At 44.3% G+C, this 23,389-nt stretch overlaps 1 protein-coding gene across 1 annotated transcript in view; it reads left to right on the top strand.

Annotated features, from left to right (window-relative positions):
- The window catches only part of LOC126088433 (neurotrimin-like), a 124,404-nt gene extending 103,166 nt beyond the window's left edge, over positions 1–21,238 (top strand). Inside the window, exon 8 of the mRNA XM_049906575.1 lies at positions 21,123–21,238. Coding sequence (XP_049762532.1) covers positions 21,123–21,238 — 116 coding nt within the window. The remainder of the gene's footprint in view (positions 1–21,122) is intronic.
- The last annotated feature ends 2,151 nt before the right edge of the window (positions 21,239–23,389 follow it).

The raw sequence follows: 23,389 nt of genomic DNA, 5'->3' as shown, positions 1-23,389 counted from the left end.
CGAGCCGCACAGAAAGGAGGGGGAGGGGGGGGGGATAAAGTGGTCACTCAAAGAGAAATTCAATTTTTACCAACCCATGCTTACTGATAAAAGCCCACCACTTACACATTTTCAATTTACATGTTACACTGAAGTGCCAAAGAAATTGGTATAGGCATGCGCATTCAAATACAGAGATACGTAAATAGGCAAAATACGGCGCAGGGGTCGGCAACGCCTATATTAAACAACAAGTGTCAGGCGCAGTTGTTAGATCGGTTACCGCTGCTACAGCGGCATGTTATCAAGATTTTAGTGACTCTGAACGTGGTGTTAAAGTCGGCGCACGAGCGATGGGAGACAGCATCTCCGAGGTAGCGACGAAGTGGGGGTTTTCTCGTACGACCATTTCAGGAGTGTACCGTGAATATCAGGAATCCGGTAAAACATCAAATCTCCGACATCGCTACGAACGGAAAAATTCCTGCAAGAACTGGACCAGCGACGAATGAACAAAATTACTCAACGTGACGGAAGTGCAACCCTCTCGCAAATTGCTGCAGAATTCAGTACTGCCGGCCGGTGTGGCAGTGCGGTTGTAGGCGCTTCAGTCTGGAACCGCCCGACCGCTACGGTCGCAGGTTCAAATCCTGTCTCGGGCATGGAGGTATGTGATGTCCTTAGGTTAGTTAGGTTTAAGTAGTTCTAAGTTCTAGGGGACTGAGGACCTCAGCTGTCCCATAGTGCTCACAGCCATTTGAACCAATTCAGTGCTGGGTCATCAACAAGTGTCAGCCTGCGAACCATTTAACGAAACATAATCGATTTGGGCTTTCGGAGCGGAAGGCCCACTCTTGTACCCTTCATGAGTGCACGACACAAAACTTTACGCCTCGCCTGGGCTCGTCAACACCGAGGTTGGACTATTGATGACTGGAAAACTGGAAACATGTTACCTAGTCGGACTAGTCTAGTTTCAAATTGTATCGAGCGGATGGCCGTGTACGGTTATGGAGACAACCTCATGAATCCATGGACCCTGCATGTCAGCAGGGGACTGTTCAAGCTGGTGGAGGTTCTGTTATAGTGTGAGGCGTGTGTAGTTGGAGTGATATGGGACCCATGATGCGTCCAAGTATGCCTCTGACAAGTGACACGTAAGTAAGCATCCTGTCTGATCACCTGCATGCAATCATGTCCATTGTGCATTCCGACGGACTAGAGCAATTCCAGCAGGACAATGCGATACCCCACACGTTCAGAATTGCTACAGAGTGGATTCAGGAATACTCTTCTGAGTTCAAACACTTCCGCTGGCCACCAAACTCTCCACACATGAACATTATTGACCACATCTGGGATGCATTGCAACGTACTTTTCAGAAATCTCCAGGATTTATGGACAGCCCTGCAGGATTCGTGGTGTCAGTTTCCCTCAGCACTACTTCAGACATTAGCCGAGTCCATGTCACGTCGTGTTGCAGCACTTCGACGTGCTCGCGGGGCCCTACACGATATTAGGCAGGTATATCAGTTTCTTTGGCTCTTCGGTGTATAAGGTAAAACATTAATTTCTTTAAGTGAAGAAGAAAATATTATATGGGAACTACATGCATTTTCTGAAGTCTTGTGTAATGACCAGTTTTTCGTAACCAATCGAGTACTAAGGCCATTGTCATCGCAGCAGCATCCCATGTTAGTTTTTCCGATTTCGAGGGACCTTTTCTAGTAGTCTTCACACCCTAGTATCTGAAAGAATACCAAACGGCTACAGCAAACCGTTTACAATCGACTTATTGTACTGGGCCAAATATAACACAATACGGACAGTTTTAAATAAAATAATTCAATTCAAAATTGTGACCAAAGGACAGAAAGCCGGGTGGATAGCTTTGCATGTAAAAAGGTTTAGAGATAGGCATTATCTGTTGTCTTATGCGTGTTTTCCCGGCGTAACTAGGTCTTCTTGGAGTGAACGCCTAGGCCACTTTTCCCAATGAGTAATGTGACTACTATTCCCTGGCGGACGCCATGTCATCATTAGTGATCCCGAGAAGAGACTATGAAACTTTAGTAAATAACAAGAAGCTACATTTGCAAGCTAAAGGACATTGTTTAAACATTGATTTTGGAAAAAATTATTACCCTCCTTACAAGCGAGGTAACAAGAATAATATATATTACTTATCTTACAACAGACGACTAAAGACAAAAACGTGTTTACTAAAACAAGATGGAAAGAGTTTTCTCAGTCAGACTGACTGAGTGGACTGGCGATGTGTATTAGAAATAATTTCACCATTTCCCGGGAGGCAGGAGCGCTATTCAGGGCAAAAAATATGCATGGTCTCTTTTCTCATCCTGGTCACTTTACCACACCTTACTCTCCCGATCTTACTATTGACTGCTAACTTCGATAAATTAGGATTTTATATTAATTAATACGAGTAAGGGATAGGATAAGAAATGTTTTAAACTACATTTTTCTTTTGCTCATTGCATTGTACTACAACAGCGCTACTTGCCTATAGCCTTGATTAAGTATTACTTGCTGTAAACATGTACCACGTTTGAAGAGGACCATCTCTGTTATCCACATTCACCACAGCCGCTAATCGGTGATAGCTGCACACGCTTGTGAGTTGTCAGAATTGGAAGGCAAACAACAAAATATTTCACCTCTCGCTTCTATTAATCCTGCAGTGGCCACGTTACATACCACTTTGGCCGAATTCACCAACACCAATTAAAATTATGTACTTATTAAAATATTACTGTCTCTGTTAGTATTTTTGTTTGTTACTGAGCAAGAAAACTACTCTTAAAAAGCTATTAACGGAAACTGACGTATTTGGATTCGTCTGTTAGCTGCTTGATTCCTGTTGTCACAGAATACAGCTGAGAACTGCGGGCCGCACGAACACTTGATTCCCGTGGGCCACTGTTCAACGACCACTGATACAGGAAGTATGCGATAACTGTTTACGACAAACCACGGTGATATCGGTGAAGTTGAGACGAACAAACTGATGTACAGGATTTGGACAAAATTATTGACAGTATGTAACAAAAGCACACTTGAATATGAATGAAGATGCTGGCCAAGCCAGCAAGTTGCGCTGTTTTATTTCACCACATCGTGCGGTAGCGTTCTCGCTTCCCACGCCCGGGTTCCCGGGTTCGATTCCCGGCTGGGTCAGGGATTTTCTCTGCCTCGTGATGGCTGGGTGTTGTGTGCTGTTCTTCGGTTAGTTAGGTTTAAGTAGTTCTAAGTTATAGGGGACTTATGACCACAGCAGTTGAGTCCCATAGTGCTCAGAGCCATTTGAACCATTTGAATTTCACCACAAATGCCACCTGTGCGGTGTCGTAAATATGTTGCGAGTGTCAGTCGCAGTCATAAAAGCGTTATGTGTAGCTGCGAGTGCACTATATCGGAGCTAAGTTCGACGCACAAGTCGCCGAAGTGGCGTCAAATCTAAAGACTTGCACCCGGCGAACGGTCTACCCGACGGCAGGCCCTAGTCGCACGACATAGGAGCTAAGTGAATTCGAACGTGGACAATTTGTTGGTGCTAGTATAGTCGCTGCTTCCGTAAAGAAGGTACCTGAAGTGGCGGCTGTTTCAAAACGCATCGTATCCAAGATATAAACCGCATATAGGGAAAGCAGAACAACACCGTACGCTAAGTCACAACACGGAGGAAAATGTTTGTTGAGTGACCGCCACTGACAGTCATAGAAGAGGATTGTGACGAGAAGTACGAGGGCGATATTTGCAAAACTGACCGCAGAACAGAATGTCGCACTGGTGAATTCTGTTAGCACTAAAACAACATGAAAGGAGGTCCACAAGCATGGAACTGCAGGGACAGCTGGAATTCCAAAGCCACCAATCAGTGACGAAAAGGTCCGTAACAGGCAAACTAGATGCAGAAGCCAATAAATCTGGACTATGGAGCAATAGAAGAACGCTCTTTGGTAAGATGAGTCTTCTTGCTCACTGTCTCCATCTTCTGGTCGCGTTAAGTCGCAAGAGTTAAACATAGCAGGAGTTGATTTCGCTACTCATACCGGAGTATTCCTTGGTCTCCATGAGTGTTCTACAAAGTCACATTCCATTTTGGCTGATAAGGTATATCGCGTGGAACAATATTTGTTCCCCTGTGGTGATGCCGTGTTTCAAGGCTTCAGGGACCCAGCTCACACAGGTCGCATCGTCCACGACTGGTTTTGAGGATGAAATGTCGTATTCTCCCTGGCCCCCACAGACCCCAGATCTTAACATTATTCCTCCTTTGTTGTTTGCTTTGGAGGGAAGGTTACATGACCGCTGTCCACCTACATCTTCGTTATCTCAACATTATTCAGCATAAAGAATAGAATAAGATTCCCTTGCAAATCAAACAAGACCTCAGTTTATCCATTGCGAGACGACTGCCAGGTGTTTTGGATGCCAACCGTTTCCCATACAGTATTAGGTCTGGCAATGTTTTATGTTTTTTTTGTCCACAGACTATACATGCATTTATAGTAAATCAAAGAAGGCGAAAGCATTGAGGAGCATCAGAAAAGACATTAGCAACCAACTTAACATCGAAATTGGGGACCATGTAGTACATGAACTGAAGGAATTCTATTGCTCTGGAAACGAAGTAATGAGTGACGAACGGGGGAGAGAGTACGAAAGAAGCAGCATTCACAGTCAAAAAGAGCGATGGTACGGACGGACGTTGAAAATTCAGTGCACCATTAAAATAAGGAATCTGGAGGTCTCCACAGATTCAGAAAGCACAGGTATGTGTGAGAAAAATTAAGTACAAGATAGCACGGGACATTAGGATGTGTTATGACATCTGAAAATAACTTTCGTGTCACTGAAGCTAAACGTAGACGGCAAAAATAGTAACGCAAATGTAAAATTGGAATAAATACAGCAGGTAACTTAGGAATCTGAGTGTAAGTACTATTGTAAGAATGTATAACACCAGTCAGAAGATAGATGATCTGATGTAAGGAAATATTATTATTAAGCATCAGATTCAGGAGGAAAAAAAAGAGTAATTGACACTATAATTACGAACTTGGACGTTAAGTCCATATAACATGTTAACACTTACGTCAATAACAATGACCGAGCTTGACTGGTTTGAAAAATTTTGAAATCACGTAGAAATGTCCATTCATCAACCACTCTGCGTTTTTCTCATATGCTAGACACACATGCAATAAAATGACAGTATTTATCTGTAGGGTTTAACAAATTACGAATCTAATAATGACGCCTATGTATTGGTGTGTCCGTATTATACAGGAGATAAAAAGAAAGTGATATCGTCTGGCAGTGGACGATGGGTTGTGCGCTTGTTTTTTTAATATTCAAATGTCTTCCGAGTCTGTTTTTAATATCGATGTTTTTACATGTGCGTTGAATTAGTCTATAGTTCCTTAGGCTCGTCAGTGGCTCTGGATTCATTTCTCCTTGTAAATCGTCGAAATACATCATTACAATGCGTAGTCAAATATTATACATTGACAAATAAATGGCTCTTGGCCTCTTTCGTTACTCAAATCAGTGTTTTATGTGATGAGATGTTAAGGTGTGAAAATGCATCTCAATGACTGAAAGGAAAAAGAAATTCAAATTGTCATCAGCTGCAGGGGCTGTATTAGTTCTAGAGCATGAAACTATTGATAGCTAGTATTTTACTGGGGTAAGGTGACGTCAAGTTGCTCTCTAGCAGGTCTATGTACCATATAGCAGTTTTCAAATTTTTAATTTTTATTTAAGAATCTTTGCTACAGTGCCAGACATAGTGAAGGATATATAACAATTTCGGAAATAACATTTCAACCGTACTGGAGACACCCACGATTGATCAAAGACTTGTTTCGAAAATCATTTATGATCCCTCACATTCACAGCAATGTCAGTACAAATTTACCGTGTTGGGCCATCCAAAACATCTTGAGATATTAATCCAAGATTCCCTGCATCAGTGAACCATTGATGGAACACAGCAGTGCCACACTGACTATTTGGTTTCCTCAGCGGTAGAACCGATCCACAGTTTGTCTCATGATCTGACAAAGGCTGCTAAGGGCCAAACCCAGTAGTTTCGTCTTGAAACTATTGCGATTGTGCAGGATAATAAATTATTTTCAAAACAATAGACATTGTTGAATATTACACTACTGGCCATTAAAGTTGCTACACCAAGACGAAATGCAGATGACAAACGGGTTTTCACTGGACAAATATGTTATACTAGAACTGACATATAATTACATTTGGGTGTATAGATCCTGAGAAATCAGTACCCAGAACAACCACCTCTGGCCGTAATAACGGCCTTGATACGCCTGGGCATTGAGTCAGACAGAGCTTGGATGGCGTGTACAGGTACAGCAGCCCATGCAGCTTCAACACGATACCACAGTTCTTCAAGAGTAGTGACTGGCATATTGTGACGAGCCAGTTGCTCGCCAACCATTGACCAGACGTTTCCAGTTGGTGAGAGATCTGGAGAATGTCTGGCCAGGGCAGCAATCGAACATTTTCTGTATCCAGAAAGGCCCGTACAGGATCTGCAACATGCGGTCGTACATTATCCTGCTGAAATGTAGGGTTTCGCAGGGATCGAATGAAGGGTAGAGCCACGGGTCGTAACACATCTGAAATGTAATGTCCACTATTCAAAGTGCCGTCAATGTGAACAAGAGGTGACCGAGACGTGTAACCAATGGCACCCCATACCATCACGCCGGATGATACGTCAGTATGGCGATGAGGAATATACGCTTCCAATGTGCGTTCACCGCGACGTCGCCAAACACGGATTAAATCATCATGATGCTGTAAAGAGAACCTACATTCATCCGACAAAATGACATTTTGCCATTCGTGCACCCAGGTTCGTCGTTGAGAACACCATCGCAGGCGCTCCTGTCTGTGATGTAGCGTCGAGGGTAACCGCAGCCATGGTCTCCGAGCTGATAGTCCATGCTGCTGCAAACGTCGTCGAACTGTTCGTGCAGATGGTTGTTGTCTTGCAAACGTCCCCATCTGTTGACTCAGGGATCGAGAAGTGGCTGCACGATCCGTTACAGCCATGCGGATAAGATGTCTGTCATCTCGACTGCTAGTGATACGAGGCCGGTGGGGTGCAGCTCGGCGTTCCGTATTACCCTCCTGAACCCACCGATTCCATATTCTGCTAACAGTCATCGGATCTCTACCAACGCGAGCAGCAATGTCGCGATTCGATGTACCGCAATCGCGATAAGCTACTTTATCAGAGTCGGAAACGCGATGGTATGCATTTCTCCACCTTACACGATGCATCACAACAACGTTTCACCAGGCAACACCGGTCAACTGCTGTTTGTGTATGAAAAATCGGAAACTTTCCTCGTGCCAGCACGTTGTATGTGTCGCCACCGGCGCCAACCTTGTGTGAATGCTCTGAAAAGCTAATAATTTGCATATCACAGCATCTTCTTCCTGTTGGTTAAATTTCGCGTCTGTTGCACGTTGCCTTCGTGGTGTAGCATTTTTAATGGTCAGTAGTGCAAATACTGTCATAATACTACCGTGTTAAAAAGTCACATACGATCCATTTGTTATTCGCAAAAGAACAACCTGCATAGCCGAGGTTGCTGAGGTGGCGATTTGAATTTTAGTGGTGGAAGAAACCTTTGTCAGTAGTTGACAAGGAATGACAGGAGATGTGATAGCGTAAAGTTTCTAATCACCACGGAACTAGTTTCGGACCACCTGCGCACTAGTTTCTAATCATCGAATCTGATCTATACTGCTTTGCCTGTGGCTACATGCCTTCCACGCGGCAGCCAGACACTCACATACGTTCCGTCAGGCGTAAAACTCTACAGCATGCTTACACGGCGGAGAGCCCATCATGGACCTGCGCTTCTCGCCAGTGTTAGCAAACATCCCAGGAAGCAACCAAACACGCTGGTCTGTTGTCCGTAAAATTTCCAGCAGTAGCCATGAGAGGCGTCCGGCTCACCGACAGCAGCGTGTGCATCCACAACCGCACTGTTGCTATCCCAGGCAATATTTCTTCTCGTGTGTCTCGTGCCAGCAAGTAGTTCGCACCTTATATCATACCAGCGCACAGAGAAAGGTATTTCATATCGCACCCTCCATGGACGAGTTCTCTGGTCTCTACGCCGACTGCTGCTGTGGCTTGCTCTCCGATGCCAGCCAGTCTACCGGCCTTAGATCTTCGCTTCCGACACTATGTGCGATTACCAGCAGTCTTTGTCGTGCTATACCGAGTTTGGGCCTCTACCACAATGGACCTCACTTACTTAGGTATTATGGTGCGTTGCGGGTTCATGCAGTCAGAAACAACTAGCGCACTAGGCAGTAATGCTGAGTTAACCGTTTGTACCTCAGCATTCTTTGGCGCACAGAACTCAAAGCATCATAATCATTGTTCAACACAGAGATTTAACTGAGAACTCTTCTTTGTGTTTCTGTAATTAAGCTCCACAGAAAGAGAAGAGAAGCTTTAATGTTTTTATCATTAATCCTTTTGCCGGCCGTGGTGGCCAAGCGGTTAAAGGCGCTACAGTCTGGAACCGCGCGACCGCTACGGTCGCAGGTTCGAATCCTGCCTCGGGCATGGATGTGTGTGATGTCCTTAGGTTAGTTAGGTTTAATTAGTTCTAAGTTCTAGGCGACTGATGACCTTAGAAGTTAAGTCGCATAGTGCTCAGAGCCATTTGAACCATTTCAGCCATTAATCCTTTTGTTCACAGTCCACATAAGGCATCAATTTTCTGACGTCGAACCCGACGTGGGCCACATCAATGGAGATTCCAGTGTCTCTATTCGAAGTATCATCCCAAAAATTGGCGACTACAGTAGATATTTTTCACTGCCTCCAGTGCCACCATTCAAAGTTTAGTCCAAACTAAAACTGAAACAAATGAGCCCTCGGTCACTTTTATTTTTAGTCTTATTGACCAGGTTGCAACACTTGTAAGAGTGCCTTCATCAGAACTGGTGGCTTACAGGTGCGAGAAGCCCATAGTGGCACGCCTTTACGCATTCCTTTTTATGTATTGTGTGACTAGAGCCATTCTGGCCTGTTAATTGTTTTATATGTGACATGTAAGTACTGCCTCTGTCTTTTATTGTTAGTCAGTACTTACACTTCTTGTATAAAAATATCTTCTCCTATAAATTTGTAACTATGTTCATTTTAATAGTTTTTAATTCTGATGAAGGCACTCTTAGAAGTGTTGAAACCTGGTCACTAAGACTAAAAGTAATAATGACCGAGGGCTCATTTGTTTCAATTTTAATTTAGTAACTGTCACTGAACCAAGCAGCCATGCTTAAAAATTTAGTACAAACAATAGGCGAAGAGGATAAACATTTTCACTGGCTCCAGTGCTACCGCTAACCTCCAGCGTCACCACTCCAGTTTCTTCCCACTATTGGTGACGGCTTCAAAGATTTACGGTTAGTTCCACCATTAGCGATGGCTTCCAGCTTCGTCCCCTCAATGGCGACAATGATAAATTTTCACATTTCGTCTCACCATGGGCGATGGTTCCCGGTTTCGCCCCAACATTGGTGGCGGCCCCCAAGTTTCGTCCTACGATTGGCGAAAGCAGAAAGATTTCGCGTTTCGACCGACCACTGACAGGGCATCTGGACTTCACAGTTTTCACCTCTTTTTTTTTGTGGACTTGCCTACTACCCTCCGTGTAGTCGGAGCCTATCAGCTACATTTTCCTCAACTTGGTGTGCTAACTTCCGGTTTTCTTAGCAGTATACTCATCACTGTCGTCCCCAGGTTCTATCTCTGTTAAAAGGCATGCAGCAGATACAACACCTCACGCAAGAAGCACTGTGGTTGGAGACAATATCCAGCTTCTCCAGAGTTTCAAAGGGAATGAGCCACCTTCCCCGAAGGCTCCACGCAGCTTGTCGCTTTTGACTCAGCAGCAGCTCCGTGGAATCTCTCTGCTGTAGCCTTGGACCAGCACTTTATCATGCATGAACCTTTCACTAGCAACATCCACCAAACGGCTATCATTGTTGGTAAAACCTATGCTCGTTTCCGCTCCACTGCTTCATGTTCGGCCGAACGTTTAGTCACTGGAGGCATTGCTATCAACATGCCACGACTCTATTCTATTCGTCCTGCCTTTTCACATGTTGCTATTTGCAATACTTTTACACACCTACACGACATACAGGCTTGCGTTACTTCTAAAATTCTCTCCCATTCATATACTCCCTGCGGCCGTAACATGGCTACTTTCCAAGTGCTCTTGTAATCACATAGGCTCTCCGGCCTCAATAATCTTACTGCTCCAGTCTTCACACACGCATGTCTACCCTCTGGGTGCAGTGTTTGTACTGTGTTCTTTCCAGTGTGTTCTCGCACCACTCTCTCTCTCTCTCTCTGTCCTCTAAGTCTTCTATGATTAATTTCCATGAGGTTTTGCACTAGTATCAACCCTCAAACGAAAGTCCTGGAGGTCCGTTGTGGTAGAGGCCTAGTTCGGTGCAGAACAAAAGAGACCGCGGACAGCTGCAAGTGGCGTCGAAGGTGAAGATCCGAGATCGACAGAGTAGCTGCTGTCAGAGTGCAGGCTATAGGAGGTTCCAGGAGAGACTTTCATAGACGGACTGTGACAGCCCAGAAAACGCGTCCATAGACAACTCGATGTGAACTGACAGTCGACAATTGTGTGATGGTAGGTGTTTGGATACGGTGGTGTTCGAACAGTCGGAGACAACTAGTGCACAGTGTGAGACGGTAACATTGATTTTACCATTTGTACCTCAGCATTCCTATGCACACAGTACATATCGGAATCATTGCTCACGACAGAGGCTTGATTGAGAACTATTCCATGTGTTTAATTAAGTTTCAAAGAAGGAAAAGAGGAGGCTTTATTTTTTATCTATAAACCGGTTATTCACAATCTACCATTGTTTCAGTTTTCCCACATCGAACTTGTCAGCAGCAATGCCAGAAACGTTTCCACAGGGCCTAATGGACTGAGGGTACGTGACACTATTGATCGTCATCCCTGCATTGGATGGGGAAGTTAATCTCTACTGAAACGCAGACATTATTCGAGAGGAGCTGGTTATGTGACGACATCGCGTTTCATTCTTTCCTTTCTGTATTTTCAGCATCAGCAATACAAGCATGACATAAAATTCTGTACGAATTCATCACATTCACTTAGGCTAGACACACTTACAACACAATTCACGAAGGTGGATTTGGATGAAGAAGGAAATCCATTCCAACAAGGTGGCTGAGGCGCCCTTCATAGTGTCCTGGCTAACAAACCCAGAAACACAACTCACAGCTATTTCTCACTAAAGTCTACGCTTTCATAGATGGTGGGTATTTTGTTCGAGTAATATAGAAACTAGTGAACGGGTCACTTCGTACTCACATAGATGACTATGTATACTGTATATACAGGATGAATCACTACCTATTGCTACCAATAATAACTCCGAAAATATGATAGGAACTGAAAAGTTTTGTGGGACAAAAGTTGCATGGGACAGCGGGGGCTATAATATGACGTGGGTTTTTTGTTGCTAGGTGGGGTAGTTTCAGAGATATGAAGGTCAACTCTGTTTTTTTTAAATGGTATGCTATAGTTTTGGTGCTTATTATCTGATAGCGGGTATCGAGACGAATTCAATGATGTGTAGCAGTAAGGTCAACGAAGGTCACAAAGGTGGCATGGACGTCCTTTTACAGAAGCTGTTCGAAGTGATGACCATTGGTATCGATGCAATGCGGCAGTCTTTTATCAAGGACTGAGTGGTATTCCTTATCACATCTTCACTTTTCGAATCACATGCTCTGACAATTAGCTCTCGTATATCTTCATGTGCAGTTGGAACGTCTTTATAAACAACGTCTTTTACGAATCCCCACATGAAAAACTCCAGAGGCTTCAAGTCTGGCGAACGAGCCGGTCACGACACATTTCCTCCGCGTCGAATCCAGCGATTTGGGAATTGTGTCTGCAACTCATTTCTAGCCATCAGCGAAAAATGTGCCGAACACCTGTCGTGTTGATACCACACTCTGTTCCTTGTTCCTGAAGGTATTTCTTCCAATAACAGACCTAATGTTTCTTGCAAAAATGTGGTGTACTTCCTACCATTAAGATTTCCTTCCATGAAATACGGGCCTATAATTCTGTCCTCCAGAATCTGACACCATACATTCATCGACCACGGTTTTTGGTGTGCAGCTTTCCGCAACTAACATGGATTTTCAGTTGCCCAATAATGCATGTTATGCAAATTAACATTCCCATGGTTCGTGAATGTAGCCTCGTTAGTAAATAAAATCAAATTAATAAATTTTTCATCCTTCTGAATCTGAAGTTCAGCCCATCGGCAGAATGCAATGTGACGCATACAATCAGTACCAGTTAATTCTTGGTGAAGACTGATATGGAAAGGATAATATTTATGGCGAGGTAGAACACGGAACAACACTATTCTGGCTCATGCCAGATTCCCTTGCGATTTGACGCGAACTATGACAAGGGTCTCGAACCTTAGTAGCAAGAGTACCAATTTCAGTTTCCGCGTTAATAACTTTCCTTTGACGAATATGTTCCTGATGCGTTAAAGTTATTCTCAATTTATCGTACAGATATTTAAATGTACGACGTGTAGGGTGAGTACGTTGAGGACATCTTGCAGCGTGTAAGTCGCTAGCTCTAACTGAATTTCGTTGGCATTCTCCGTAAATGAGAAGCATATCGACTTGTTCTTCGAAGGAATACATCATTCACAATCGCTTGATTCTACGATACTAGTCATATCGTTCCTATTTGTGTTGTATTGCGAAACCGTCGAATGGTGTTTATATGTCAACGGCACGTTATATGCATACGCCGTTTTCGGCGATAATTTACTATTTGCACTATATACGAGAGAGCACTGTTAGTGCATGTGCTTCGATAAGTGCCGAAATAATAAGGATTACCACTCAATCTATGATGAGAAGATTGCAGCACTGCATTGATACCAGTGGTCACCACTTAGAACACTCTCCGTAAATGGACGTTCATGCCACCTTTCTGACCTTCGTTGACCTTCAAAGACCTTACTGTTACACATAATTGAATTCGTCTCGATAGCCGCTATCATAAAATAAGTACCAAACTATAGCATACCCTTTAGAAAAACAAAATTGATCTTCATGTCTCTGACGCGACCCCTACCTAGCAACAAAAAACCAACGTGATATTATGGCCCCGTTGTCCCACGCAACGTATGTCCAACAAACTTTTCAGCTACCATCATACTTCCGGAGTTATTCTAGGTGGCAATAGTTATGGTTCAAAAATGGTTCAAATGGCTCTGAGCACTATGGGACTCAACTGCTGTGGTCATAAGTCCCCTAGAACTGAGAACTAGTTAAACCTAACTAACCTAAGGACATCACACACATCCATGCCCGAGGCAGGATTGGAACCTGCGACCGTAGCGGTCGTGCGGTTCCAGACTGTAGCGCCTTTAACCGCTCGGCCACTCCGGCCGGCCACAATAGTTAGTGACTCACCCTGTATATATTTGTAACTTATTTGTAGAGAACATATCCGAGGTTTTATTATTGAGTGAACAGATAATTTTCGAGAACTGTCAGTGTTTGCTTCGTTGCAGACCGCCGCTGATCAACAAAACATACATACAAAATGAGAATTACTGTATTATATGAAAATACGTAAATTAGTTACAAACTGCGGCGTGGAAACACTTAATTTAACATGTAACCGTCACTATAGATATTCGGATTTAGGTTATGACATGTTCGACATGCCTGCCATCATTGACGATGATGTGGCACAGATCCATGAAGTGTCGGAACATCGATGCTGTCGATGACCTCGTAATGGCTATTTTCAGCTAATGGCTATTTTCAGCTCAGCAATGGTTTTGGGGTTCTTGCTGTACACCTTGTCTTTAATATAGCTCCTCAGAACCGGAGAATTGGCGGCCAGTCGAGGCCCATGCCAGTGGCCTCTGGGTACTCCAGAGACAGAATGCAGTCCCCAAAGTGCTCCTCCAGGACAAGACTCTCTGCTTCGATGGGGTCGAGCTTCGTCTTGCATGAACCACATCTTGTCGAAAACAGGGCCACTTTGAATAATGGGATGAGAAAAACTTTACGTATTGTTCGGTAGTCACCGTGCAGTCACGAAATATCGCACCGATTATTCCGTGACTGGACACTGCACACCACCCAGTCATCCGTTGAGGGTGAAGACTCTTCACGATCGCGAAATGCAGATTCTCAGTCCGACAAATGCACCAATTTTGCATACCGACGAACCCATCCAAATGGAAGTGCGCTTCGTCGTTAAAGCAAACAACAATGCTCATATTAATTCCCATCGTGCCCCGTGGCCAACTGTACAGTTTGAATGTCATAACCAAAACCGTTCAGATGTTATGACGATTTTATTGCATATAGTCAAATAATTTTCACCCTGTAAAAATGATGGTCCAAGAATTAAACAGACGCTACGGAATGGAGGAGTAAAGAGGTCTGCACAACACAGCTCCTTCTTATATCAGTATAGCCGAGAATGTGGTGAAAATACTTGAGGAATTCATTCAGTTAGTTTGAAATAACACTCAAATATCGTTGCTAATATCTGGTTGTGGTCCGCGGATGTATAAAAAGAATTACGAATCCTATAAATTAGATACATCTGCGACCAGCGTTAACGGAAGTGAAAACCTATGTATATACTGTAAGACAAAAGAGAAAAGAATTGGTTCGCGACGAGAGAAATATCCAAATGGTATGGAAGTCGGTAGATGTGATGTATGTACATGTAGAAACGAACAAATAATTTCAATTTCAGAAGAGTTGGCAAATTTATTGAAGAGAAAGAGCTTCAAAAATTGAGCAAGTCATGCGTTGGGCCGCCTCTGGCCATTACGCAAGCAGGTATTCGGCTTGGCATTGATTGACGGAGTTATTGGATGTTCTTCTGAGGGATGTCATGCCAAACCCTGTCCAATTGACGCGTTAGATCGTCAAAATCTCGAGCAGGTTAGAGGGCCCTGCGAATAATGCTCCAAATGTCCATTGCGAAGAGATCCGGCAACATTGCTGGCCAAGGTAGGGTTTGAGAAGCACGAAGACAAGCTGCAGAAACTCTCGCCGTGCGCGGACAGGCATTGTCATGCTGAAATGTAAGTCTAGGATGGTCTGCCCTGAAAGGTAACAAAACGGGGCGCAGAACATCGTCGACGTATCTCTGTACCGTGAGACTGCCGCGGATGATAACCAAAGGTGTACGGCTATGAAACGAAATGGCACCCAAGATCATCACTTTGGTTGTCTGGCCGTATGGTAGGCGAAAGTCAGGTTGCTATCCCACCGCTGTCAGGGGAGTGTCCAGACATGTCTTCTGCCTGAAATCTCATTGACTGGAGTAGAATTGTCGTCGGTGATGAGTGCCGCTTCGAACTGAGCTCTGATGATCAGCGATGACGTGTCTGTAGACGCCCCGGAAAGTGGTGGGACACAAACTCGACTTTCGTCCGCCATATGGCCCGATAACCAGTTGGGATGGTGTCCGTTGTCATTTCATTTCAGAGCAAGATCCCTGTGGCTGTCATCCGCGACGATAGTCTAAGACCCTTTTAGTTGCCCTTCATAGCAAGCCATCCTGGACTTACATTTCAGTAAGATAATGCCCGCCCAAACACGAAAAGAGTTTCTGCTGCTTGTCTTTATGCTTCCCAAACCCTATCTTGGCCAGCAAGAATGTCTCCCCAGTTGGGAAAGTTTGGAGCATTATGGGGAGGGCCCTACAGCGAGGGTCCTGCAACCCTAGTTGGGAAGAATTTGACACTATATCCCTGATAAAGCCAACTAACAACTCTTTCAATCAATGCCAAGCGTATGCGAATAAGCATATGCATAAGCACCAGAGCTGAATCCACGCGTTACTGACTTGCTCAATGTGTGAAGCTCTTTCTCTTGAAAAAATCATACAGTTTTTGCTGAAATTGTAATCATTTGTTTGTACATCAGATGTATATGTCTCCTTCTCATTCCAATAATTCTCTCGTGGTGCATCGTTTTATGTCTTAGAATGTTCAAAGATTCAATATAAAAACAGGTTGCAAGTTTCTTTATCAGAAACACAGCAGCAACAAAAAAGCTTCGAAGTTTTAATAACTTGTGTAGAACACAGTTACGATGCACTGCTGCAACTCTTTTAACACGAAGGGAGTAGCGAGAATGTCGTCTTTATGATTTCGGTCTTTGTAGATATTACTTTCTATGTACCACACCTCTGGTCGTTTGTGTACGTATCACATTCCGCGTATTCACGGTTCTTTCGTTTATCTGCTTTTACATTTCCATAAAGAACGAAAAACTCTAATGCATCTACGTGCGTGCGCCATCTTTCGAACTGAAGCGAAATAATACTGTCTCATTGCTTACTACGTGTGACTTCATAATGCAGCAGTGTTGGCACGAGAGAAAGGAAACAGGAATGTGGAGAGTGAAATTAAATGAAATTATAGTGTGGCATCGCTGGCCGGGAGGTTATGTTCTGAAGTTAGGCCACCGAGTTGCAAGTCTTCTTTCAGATGATGCCACACTGGGCGACTTTCGTGTCGCTGAAGATAAAATGATGATCAGGTCAACACAATATCCAGTCTACGAGCGGAAAAATCTCCAACCTGACCGGAAATCTAACCAGGGCTCGCTGCATGGTTGGCTAGCACATAACCACTCAGCTAAGCAGGCAGACTGTGGAGAGGGAATCATTTAGAGGCAAGATTATAGACTCATATGATCTGGCCATACGAAATATTCTCCAACCTTCGTTTCAAGCGAGGTGGCGCAGTGGTAAGCACAATGGACTCTCATTCAGAAGGACGACGGTTCAAATCCCCGTCCGGCCATCCACATATATGTTTTCCCTGATTTCCTGAAATCACGGCAGGGAAATGCCAGAATATTTACTTTGAAAGGACACAGCCCATTTCCTACACCATTCTACCTTAATCCGAGCTGTGTTCTAACGGCCTCGTTGTCAAATGGTTCAAATGGCGCTAAGCACTACGGGACATAACACCTGAGGTCATCAGTCCCCTAGACTTAGAACTACTTAAACCTAACTAACGTAAAGACATCACACACATCCATGCCCAAGGCAGGATTCGAACCTGCGACCGTAACAGCAGCGCGGTTCAGGACTGAAGCGCCTAGAACCATTCAGTCACAGAGGCCAGCTACCTCGTTGTCGACGGTACGTTAAACAGTAATCTTCATCTCTTCTTTTTCCAACCTTGGTGGAGAAAACCGCCAGCACGTCGGTTGTACTTCGCAACTACCTGCAGCAGCCTACTCACCAGCAGTGTTGCCCGGCCATGCACCAACACACGACAACACGATTGTGGCGACACACTGCCGTAAAATATGGCTCGTGTAAACTAATTTTACGTGTAGTTGTACAGTGTAGACATGTGATGTCATGTTTGTGTGAACAAAGAGAAAAATGCAAGAATGAGTATCCAGTGCCAACATACGGGAGCTTATTGCTGTTGAATAACATTAAAATCCTCCGAACTTAACGTCCTTAACCAACGGACGGATTACTGCCAACAGCGTCATACACCCTCAGTTACAGGGAGATTAAGATTTTACCCAGGGTTCTGAGATCTGGTAATCAGGAACAGTATGCTGCCACACTCTTCTCCTTTCTGTCCGAACATTGTAAGTGAAAATGTCTTGTACGGTAAGGACTCTAACGTGTTTCCATCGCACAAGCGTGGATTAGCTGCCTCGAATACCAAGGCACATAGTTATTTAGTTGATTAAAAAAAAAGCTATCAATGGGAGATTCGACGTTCAGTCTGCGAACTCACCTAGTCTATATGTCAAACCAGATTACTTTTAATTTAAACAAATTCAGAGACGTTCAGAATACTATATTCAGTATTTGCCACACGATAATGCGAATCTGTCATAAATAGCTAAATGGGGTGGTTTACAGGACAAAGGAAGACTACGAAATAACAGGCGCAGTACAAACGCAGGCGTTAAATAGCCACCACACGCATCAAAAAAAGTTTGGCATCAGCCCAGAAGATAGACGTTGACTAAGGATATTGTATCTCATACACAGCCCCTTTGACTGTTCAGATATGTCACTAAAACTGCCCAAAGATGTAAACAACTAAGCATGAGCTGCGCCTGTTAGACGGAGGGGTTCCGACAGCCGATCAGTTCCAGTCATTCCATCCGCAAGGAGATACGTTGCTTGATTTGCCTGTAGTTCAACCTGCCTAAACGGTCAATACCGCTGTTCGATCACGTCCGCATTATTACTTTGTGCCAGGAAGGGCTCACAACAAGGAAAGTAGCCAGGCGTCTCAGAGTGAACCAAAGCGATGCTGTTCGGACATGGAGGAGATACAGAGAGACAGCGGCTGTCGATGACATGCCTCGTGCAGGCCGCCTAAGGGCTGCTACTGCAGTGTATGACCGCTACCTACGGATTGTGGCTCGGAGTAACCCTGACAGCAACGCCACCACATTGAATAATGCATTTCGGGCAGCCACAGAACGTCGTGTTACGACTCAAACTGTGCGAAGTAGGCCCCAAGATGAGGAACGTCACTCCCGACGTCCATGGCGAGGTCCATCTTTTCAACCACGACACCATTCAGCGAGGTAAAGATGGGCCAACAACATGCTGAATGGACGGCTCAGGATTGGCACCACGCTCTCTTGATCGATCAGTGTCGCATATTCCCTCAACCAGACAACCGTCGGAGACGTGTTTGTAGGCAACGCGGTCAGACTGAACGCCTTATAGACACTGTCCAGCGAGTGCAGCAAGGTGGAGGTTCCCTGGTGTTTTGGCCTGGCATAATGTGGGAGCGACGTACGCAGCTGGAGGTCATGGAAGGCGCCGTAACGGCTGTACGATTCGTGAATAGCATCCTCCGATCGATAGTGCAACCATATCGGCAGCATATTGGCGAGGCATTGGTCATCATCGTCGGCAATTTGCGCCCCCGTCGTGCACATCTTACGAATGACTTCCTTCCGGATAACGATATCGCTTGACTAGAGTGGCCAGCATGTTCTCCAGACATGAACCCTATCGAAAATGCTGGGATAGATTGAAAATGGCTGTTTATGGACGACGTGACCCATCAACCACTCTGACGGATCCACGCCGAATCGCCGTTGAGGAGTGGGATAATCTGGACCAACAGAGTCTTGATGAACTTATGGATAGTATGCCACGACGAATACAGGCATGCATGAATGCAAGAGGACGTGCTACTGAGTATAAGAGCTACCGGTGTGTACAGCAATCTGGACCACCACCTCTGAAGGTCTCGCTGTATGGTGGTGGGTTTTGGCACATATGCTGTGTTCGAACATTATCAAATACCATGAAGAGAACAGTTTATTGACACATAGTCACCACAGATTCAGAAAATCTCGTTCTTGTGAAAGACAACTAGCTCTTTACACACGTGAAGTAATGAGTGCTATCGACAGGGGATGTCAAATTGATTCCATGTTTTTAGATTTCAATAAGGCTTTCGACACCGTTCCTCACAAGCGTCTTCCAACCAAAATGCGTTCCTATGGAATACGACGTCAGTTGTGCGACTGGATTAGTGATGTCCTGTCAGAAAGGTCACACACATGTCCGCCGCTCGTGGTCTCGCGGTAGCGTTCTCGCTTCCCGAGCACGGGGTCCCGGGTTCGATTCCCGGCGGGGTCAGGGATTTTCACCTGCCTCGAGATGACTGGGTGTTTGTGTTGTCCTCATCATTTCATCATCATCCAGAAAAGTGGCGAAATTGGACTGAGCAAAGGTTGGGAAATTGTACGGGCGCTGATAACCACGCAGTTGAGCGCCCCACAAACCACACATCATCATCATCATCAGAAAGGTCACAGTTCGTAGTAATAGGCGGAAAGTCATCGCGTAAAACAGAAGTAATATCCCGACTTCCCCAAGGAAGTGTTTTAGGCCCTTTGTTTTTCCTGATCTATATTAACGACTTAGGAGACAATCTGAGTAGCCGTCTTAGATTATTTGCAGATGGTGCTGGCACTTACCGTCTTGTAAAGTCATCATATGTCCAAAACGAATTGCAAAATGATTTAGATAATATATCTGTGTGGTGTGAAAAGTGGCAATTGGCCCTGATTAAGGAAAAGTGCGAAGTTATTCACATGAGTACTAAAAGAAATACGCTAAATTTCGATTACGCAATAAGTCACTCAGATTTGAAGGCTTTAAATTAAACTACATGTTTACGGGTTACCATTACAAATAACTTAAATTAGAATGATCACATAGATAACGTTGTGGGTATTGCAAACCAAAGACTTCGATACATTGGCAGAACACTTATAAGGTGCAACAGGTCTACTAAAGAGACCGCTTACACCACGCTTTTCCGCCCTATTCTGGAGTATTGCTGTGCCGTGTGGTATCCACATCAGGTGGGACTGACAGATGACATCGAAAAAGTCCATATAAGGGCAACTCGTTTTGTGTTATCACGAATCAGGGGAGAAAGTGTCACAGACATGATACATGAATTGGAGTGGAAATCCTTAAAACAAAGTCGTTTTCCGTTGCGACGGGATCTTCTCACGAAATTTCAATCACCAGTTTTCTCCTACGATTGCGAAAACATTCTATTGGCACCTAACTACCTAGGGAGAAATGATCATCACGATAAAATAAGAGAAATCAGGGCTCGCACAGAAAAACGTAAGTGCTCGTTTCTCCCGCGTGCCGTACAAGAGTGGAACGGTAGGGACAGAGCTTGAAGAAGGTTCATTGAACCATTTGCCAGGAACTTTATTGTGAACAGCAGAGTAATCAAGTAGATTTGGTTGTAGTTGTAGATGTGCAGATCAGAAAATGGTGAATCAGTTCTGTACATCTGTGTACTCGTTATTCCTGTATGGCGATCCAGTAATATTAACTGTCAGGAAGCTAGTTACTTGTTACTGAATTCCAAATGAATGACAATTCCCTTACTGTTCCATCATAAGTTGCACTGATTATTATTTATTTTGCAGGTGACAACACAGCAGCCATCCAGAAGCAAGAAGCATCCGCCGGGTTTCATCCTTCGCCGGTTTGGCATCTTGCCGCTAGTATAATAATTGCCATCTTGAGGGAACTTAGTCGATGACGCCAATTCACGACACTGCACGCCCTCGTAGCATCGGAGGTGCTGGCCACAGTTTGGGAGGGCTGTTGTCACAAAATCTGTGAACGTGTTCTGAGTGCGATCTTCTACCTATTATTCCACCAGAAATAAACCACTGGAAATGTGTGGTGGATTTTTGAACTACCATCTGATAGAGCGCAGATAATATTCGTGTAAACCGCAGGCTGGAGAACCTCGACATATTCCTAAAGAGGTGAGTTTCATCGTCACTCAGCGTAGTGTTACACGAAAATTTTAAGATTTTCTTCTGTTGTAAATTAAGCGCAACCCTAAAACGATTAACGAATTTTTGCCAATGAACAGTGAAGATGTTCCTTATCACAGAAATACTGTTGTCTTTTGAGAGATGTTGCAGTGTAAGAACACTGCATTTCAAGCTTTCAGTAGCACTGGCTAATAAATCTGAGTGCACATCGTATGCATGAGAATCGCTAGCATCGGTTTATTAGATGACAATAACTCTTTTGATTGAAAAAAAAACAAATATGATAATTTAGCATGAAAAACATTTATGGTAGGTATACTTAGCCCATCAGCACATACTAACCATACGTGTAGCAGAAGACTCCACGTTGTCTCACGTAGATTCCTCACACGACTTTATTTCTATTCCCTGCTGACATTTGTAAGATTGCAGCTGTTCCTCATTTATATGTAATCACTCAGGGATAAGAACTGTATTAGTTAGAAAAAAATGTACTTGGCTCGTAAAGGAAGGAGTTGAAAGTTATGAAGCTAAAAGAACTTTGGTATACCACTACCACTCGGATGTGAGAAGCTAGGAATCGTTGTTTGTACAGTGTAATGCATTCATATAGCTGCTAACGCACATGGTAGGTATAACACTGTGTAGAAAGTAATAAGGGAACAATTCACACCAAGTTCAAGCTCCCATTCCTGCTCTCTTCAGCGTTGCGTTGAGTCAGTGGCTGAGACAGTGCTGTATGGTTCATACTTCCTTCATGCGTATGTGATTTTCCTTGAATTTGTCTGTTTCACCACAGATGGAGAACTTAGACGTGCTTCAGCCAATGAGAGCTGCTACGCTGTAGTAGTGGAGAACCATCGACACAGCTTTCCAATGTACTTGCAGGGTGCCTTATTTTTATGGCTACCCGCGAGTTTCCCGTGTTGTTGTAAATAACTCTCGTGACATACCTTAAACACGATGGGTCAGGACCAATTTTCACATCTTTCTCGTGATCTGTGTCAAACACAATGATGAATAGAAGTATAATAATTGCTCTGTTTTGCGACCACCTCTCTCGCATGATCCAAAAATACACACATCAAAAAAGTTTTGCAAATCCTCGGTTTCGAGAGTTCCGGAACCTGTACAGAAAATTGGAATAGAAATGAACATAAATATCATTTCCACCCTTTTTATTACTCACGAAAACCACATACTGCATGGTGTACCACCATACAGCTAGACCTTCAGAGGTGGTGGTCCAGAATGCTGTACAGCTGGTACCTCTAATACTCAGTAGCACGTCCTCTTGCATTGATGCATGCCTGTCTTCGTCGTGTCATACTATCCATAAGTTCATAAAGGCACCGTTGGTCCAGATTACCCCACTCCTCTAAAGCTATTCAGTGTAGATGCCTCAGAGTGGTTGATGGGTCACGTAGTCCATAAACAGCCCTTTTCAATCTATCCCAGGCATGTTCGATGGGATTCAAGTCTGGAGAACATGCCGGCCACCCTAGTCGAGCGACATCGTTTTCGGAAGGAAGTCATTTGCAAGATGTGCACGATGGGGGCGCAAATAGTCGTCCATGAAGACGAATGCCTCACCAATGTGCAGCCGATATGGTTGCACTATCGATCGGAGGATGCCATTCACATACTGTACAGCCGTTACCCACATAATGCCACGCCAAAACATCATGGAACCTCCACCTTGCTGCACTCGTTGGCCAGCGTGTCTAAGGCGTTCAGCCTGAACGGTTTGCCTCCAAAGACATCTCCCACGATTATCTGGTTGAATGCATTATGGTGAAGAGAACGTGATGCCATTCCTGAGCCGTCCGTTCGGCATGTTCTTGGGAGTATCTGTACCTCGCTGAATGGTGTCGTGGTTGCAAAGATGGACCTCGCCATGGACCTCG

The sequence above is a fragment of the Schistocerca cancellata genome, chromosome 6 (genome assembly GCF_023864275.1).
Source record: "Schistocerca cancellata isolate TAMUIC-IGC-003103 chromosome 6, iqSchCanc2.1, whole genome shotgun sequence".
In the NCBI taxonomy this organism is placed as follows: Eukaryota; Metazoa; Arthropoda; class Insecta; order Orthoptera; family Acrididae; genus Schistocerca; species Schistocerca cancellata.
The sequence above is the reverse complement of the archived record's forward strand: the minus strand, read 5'-3'. Positions and strand labels throughout refer to the sequence as shown.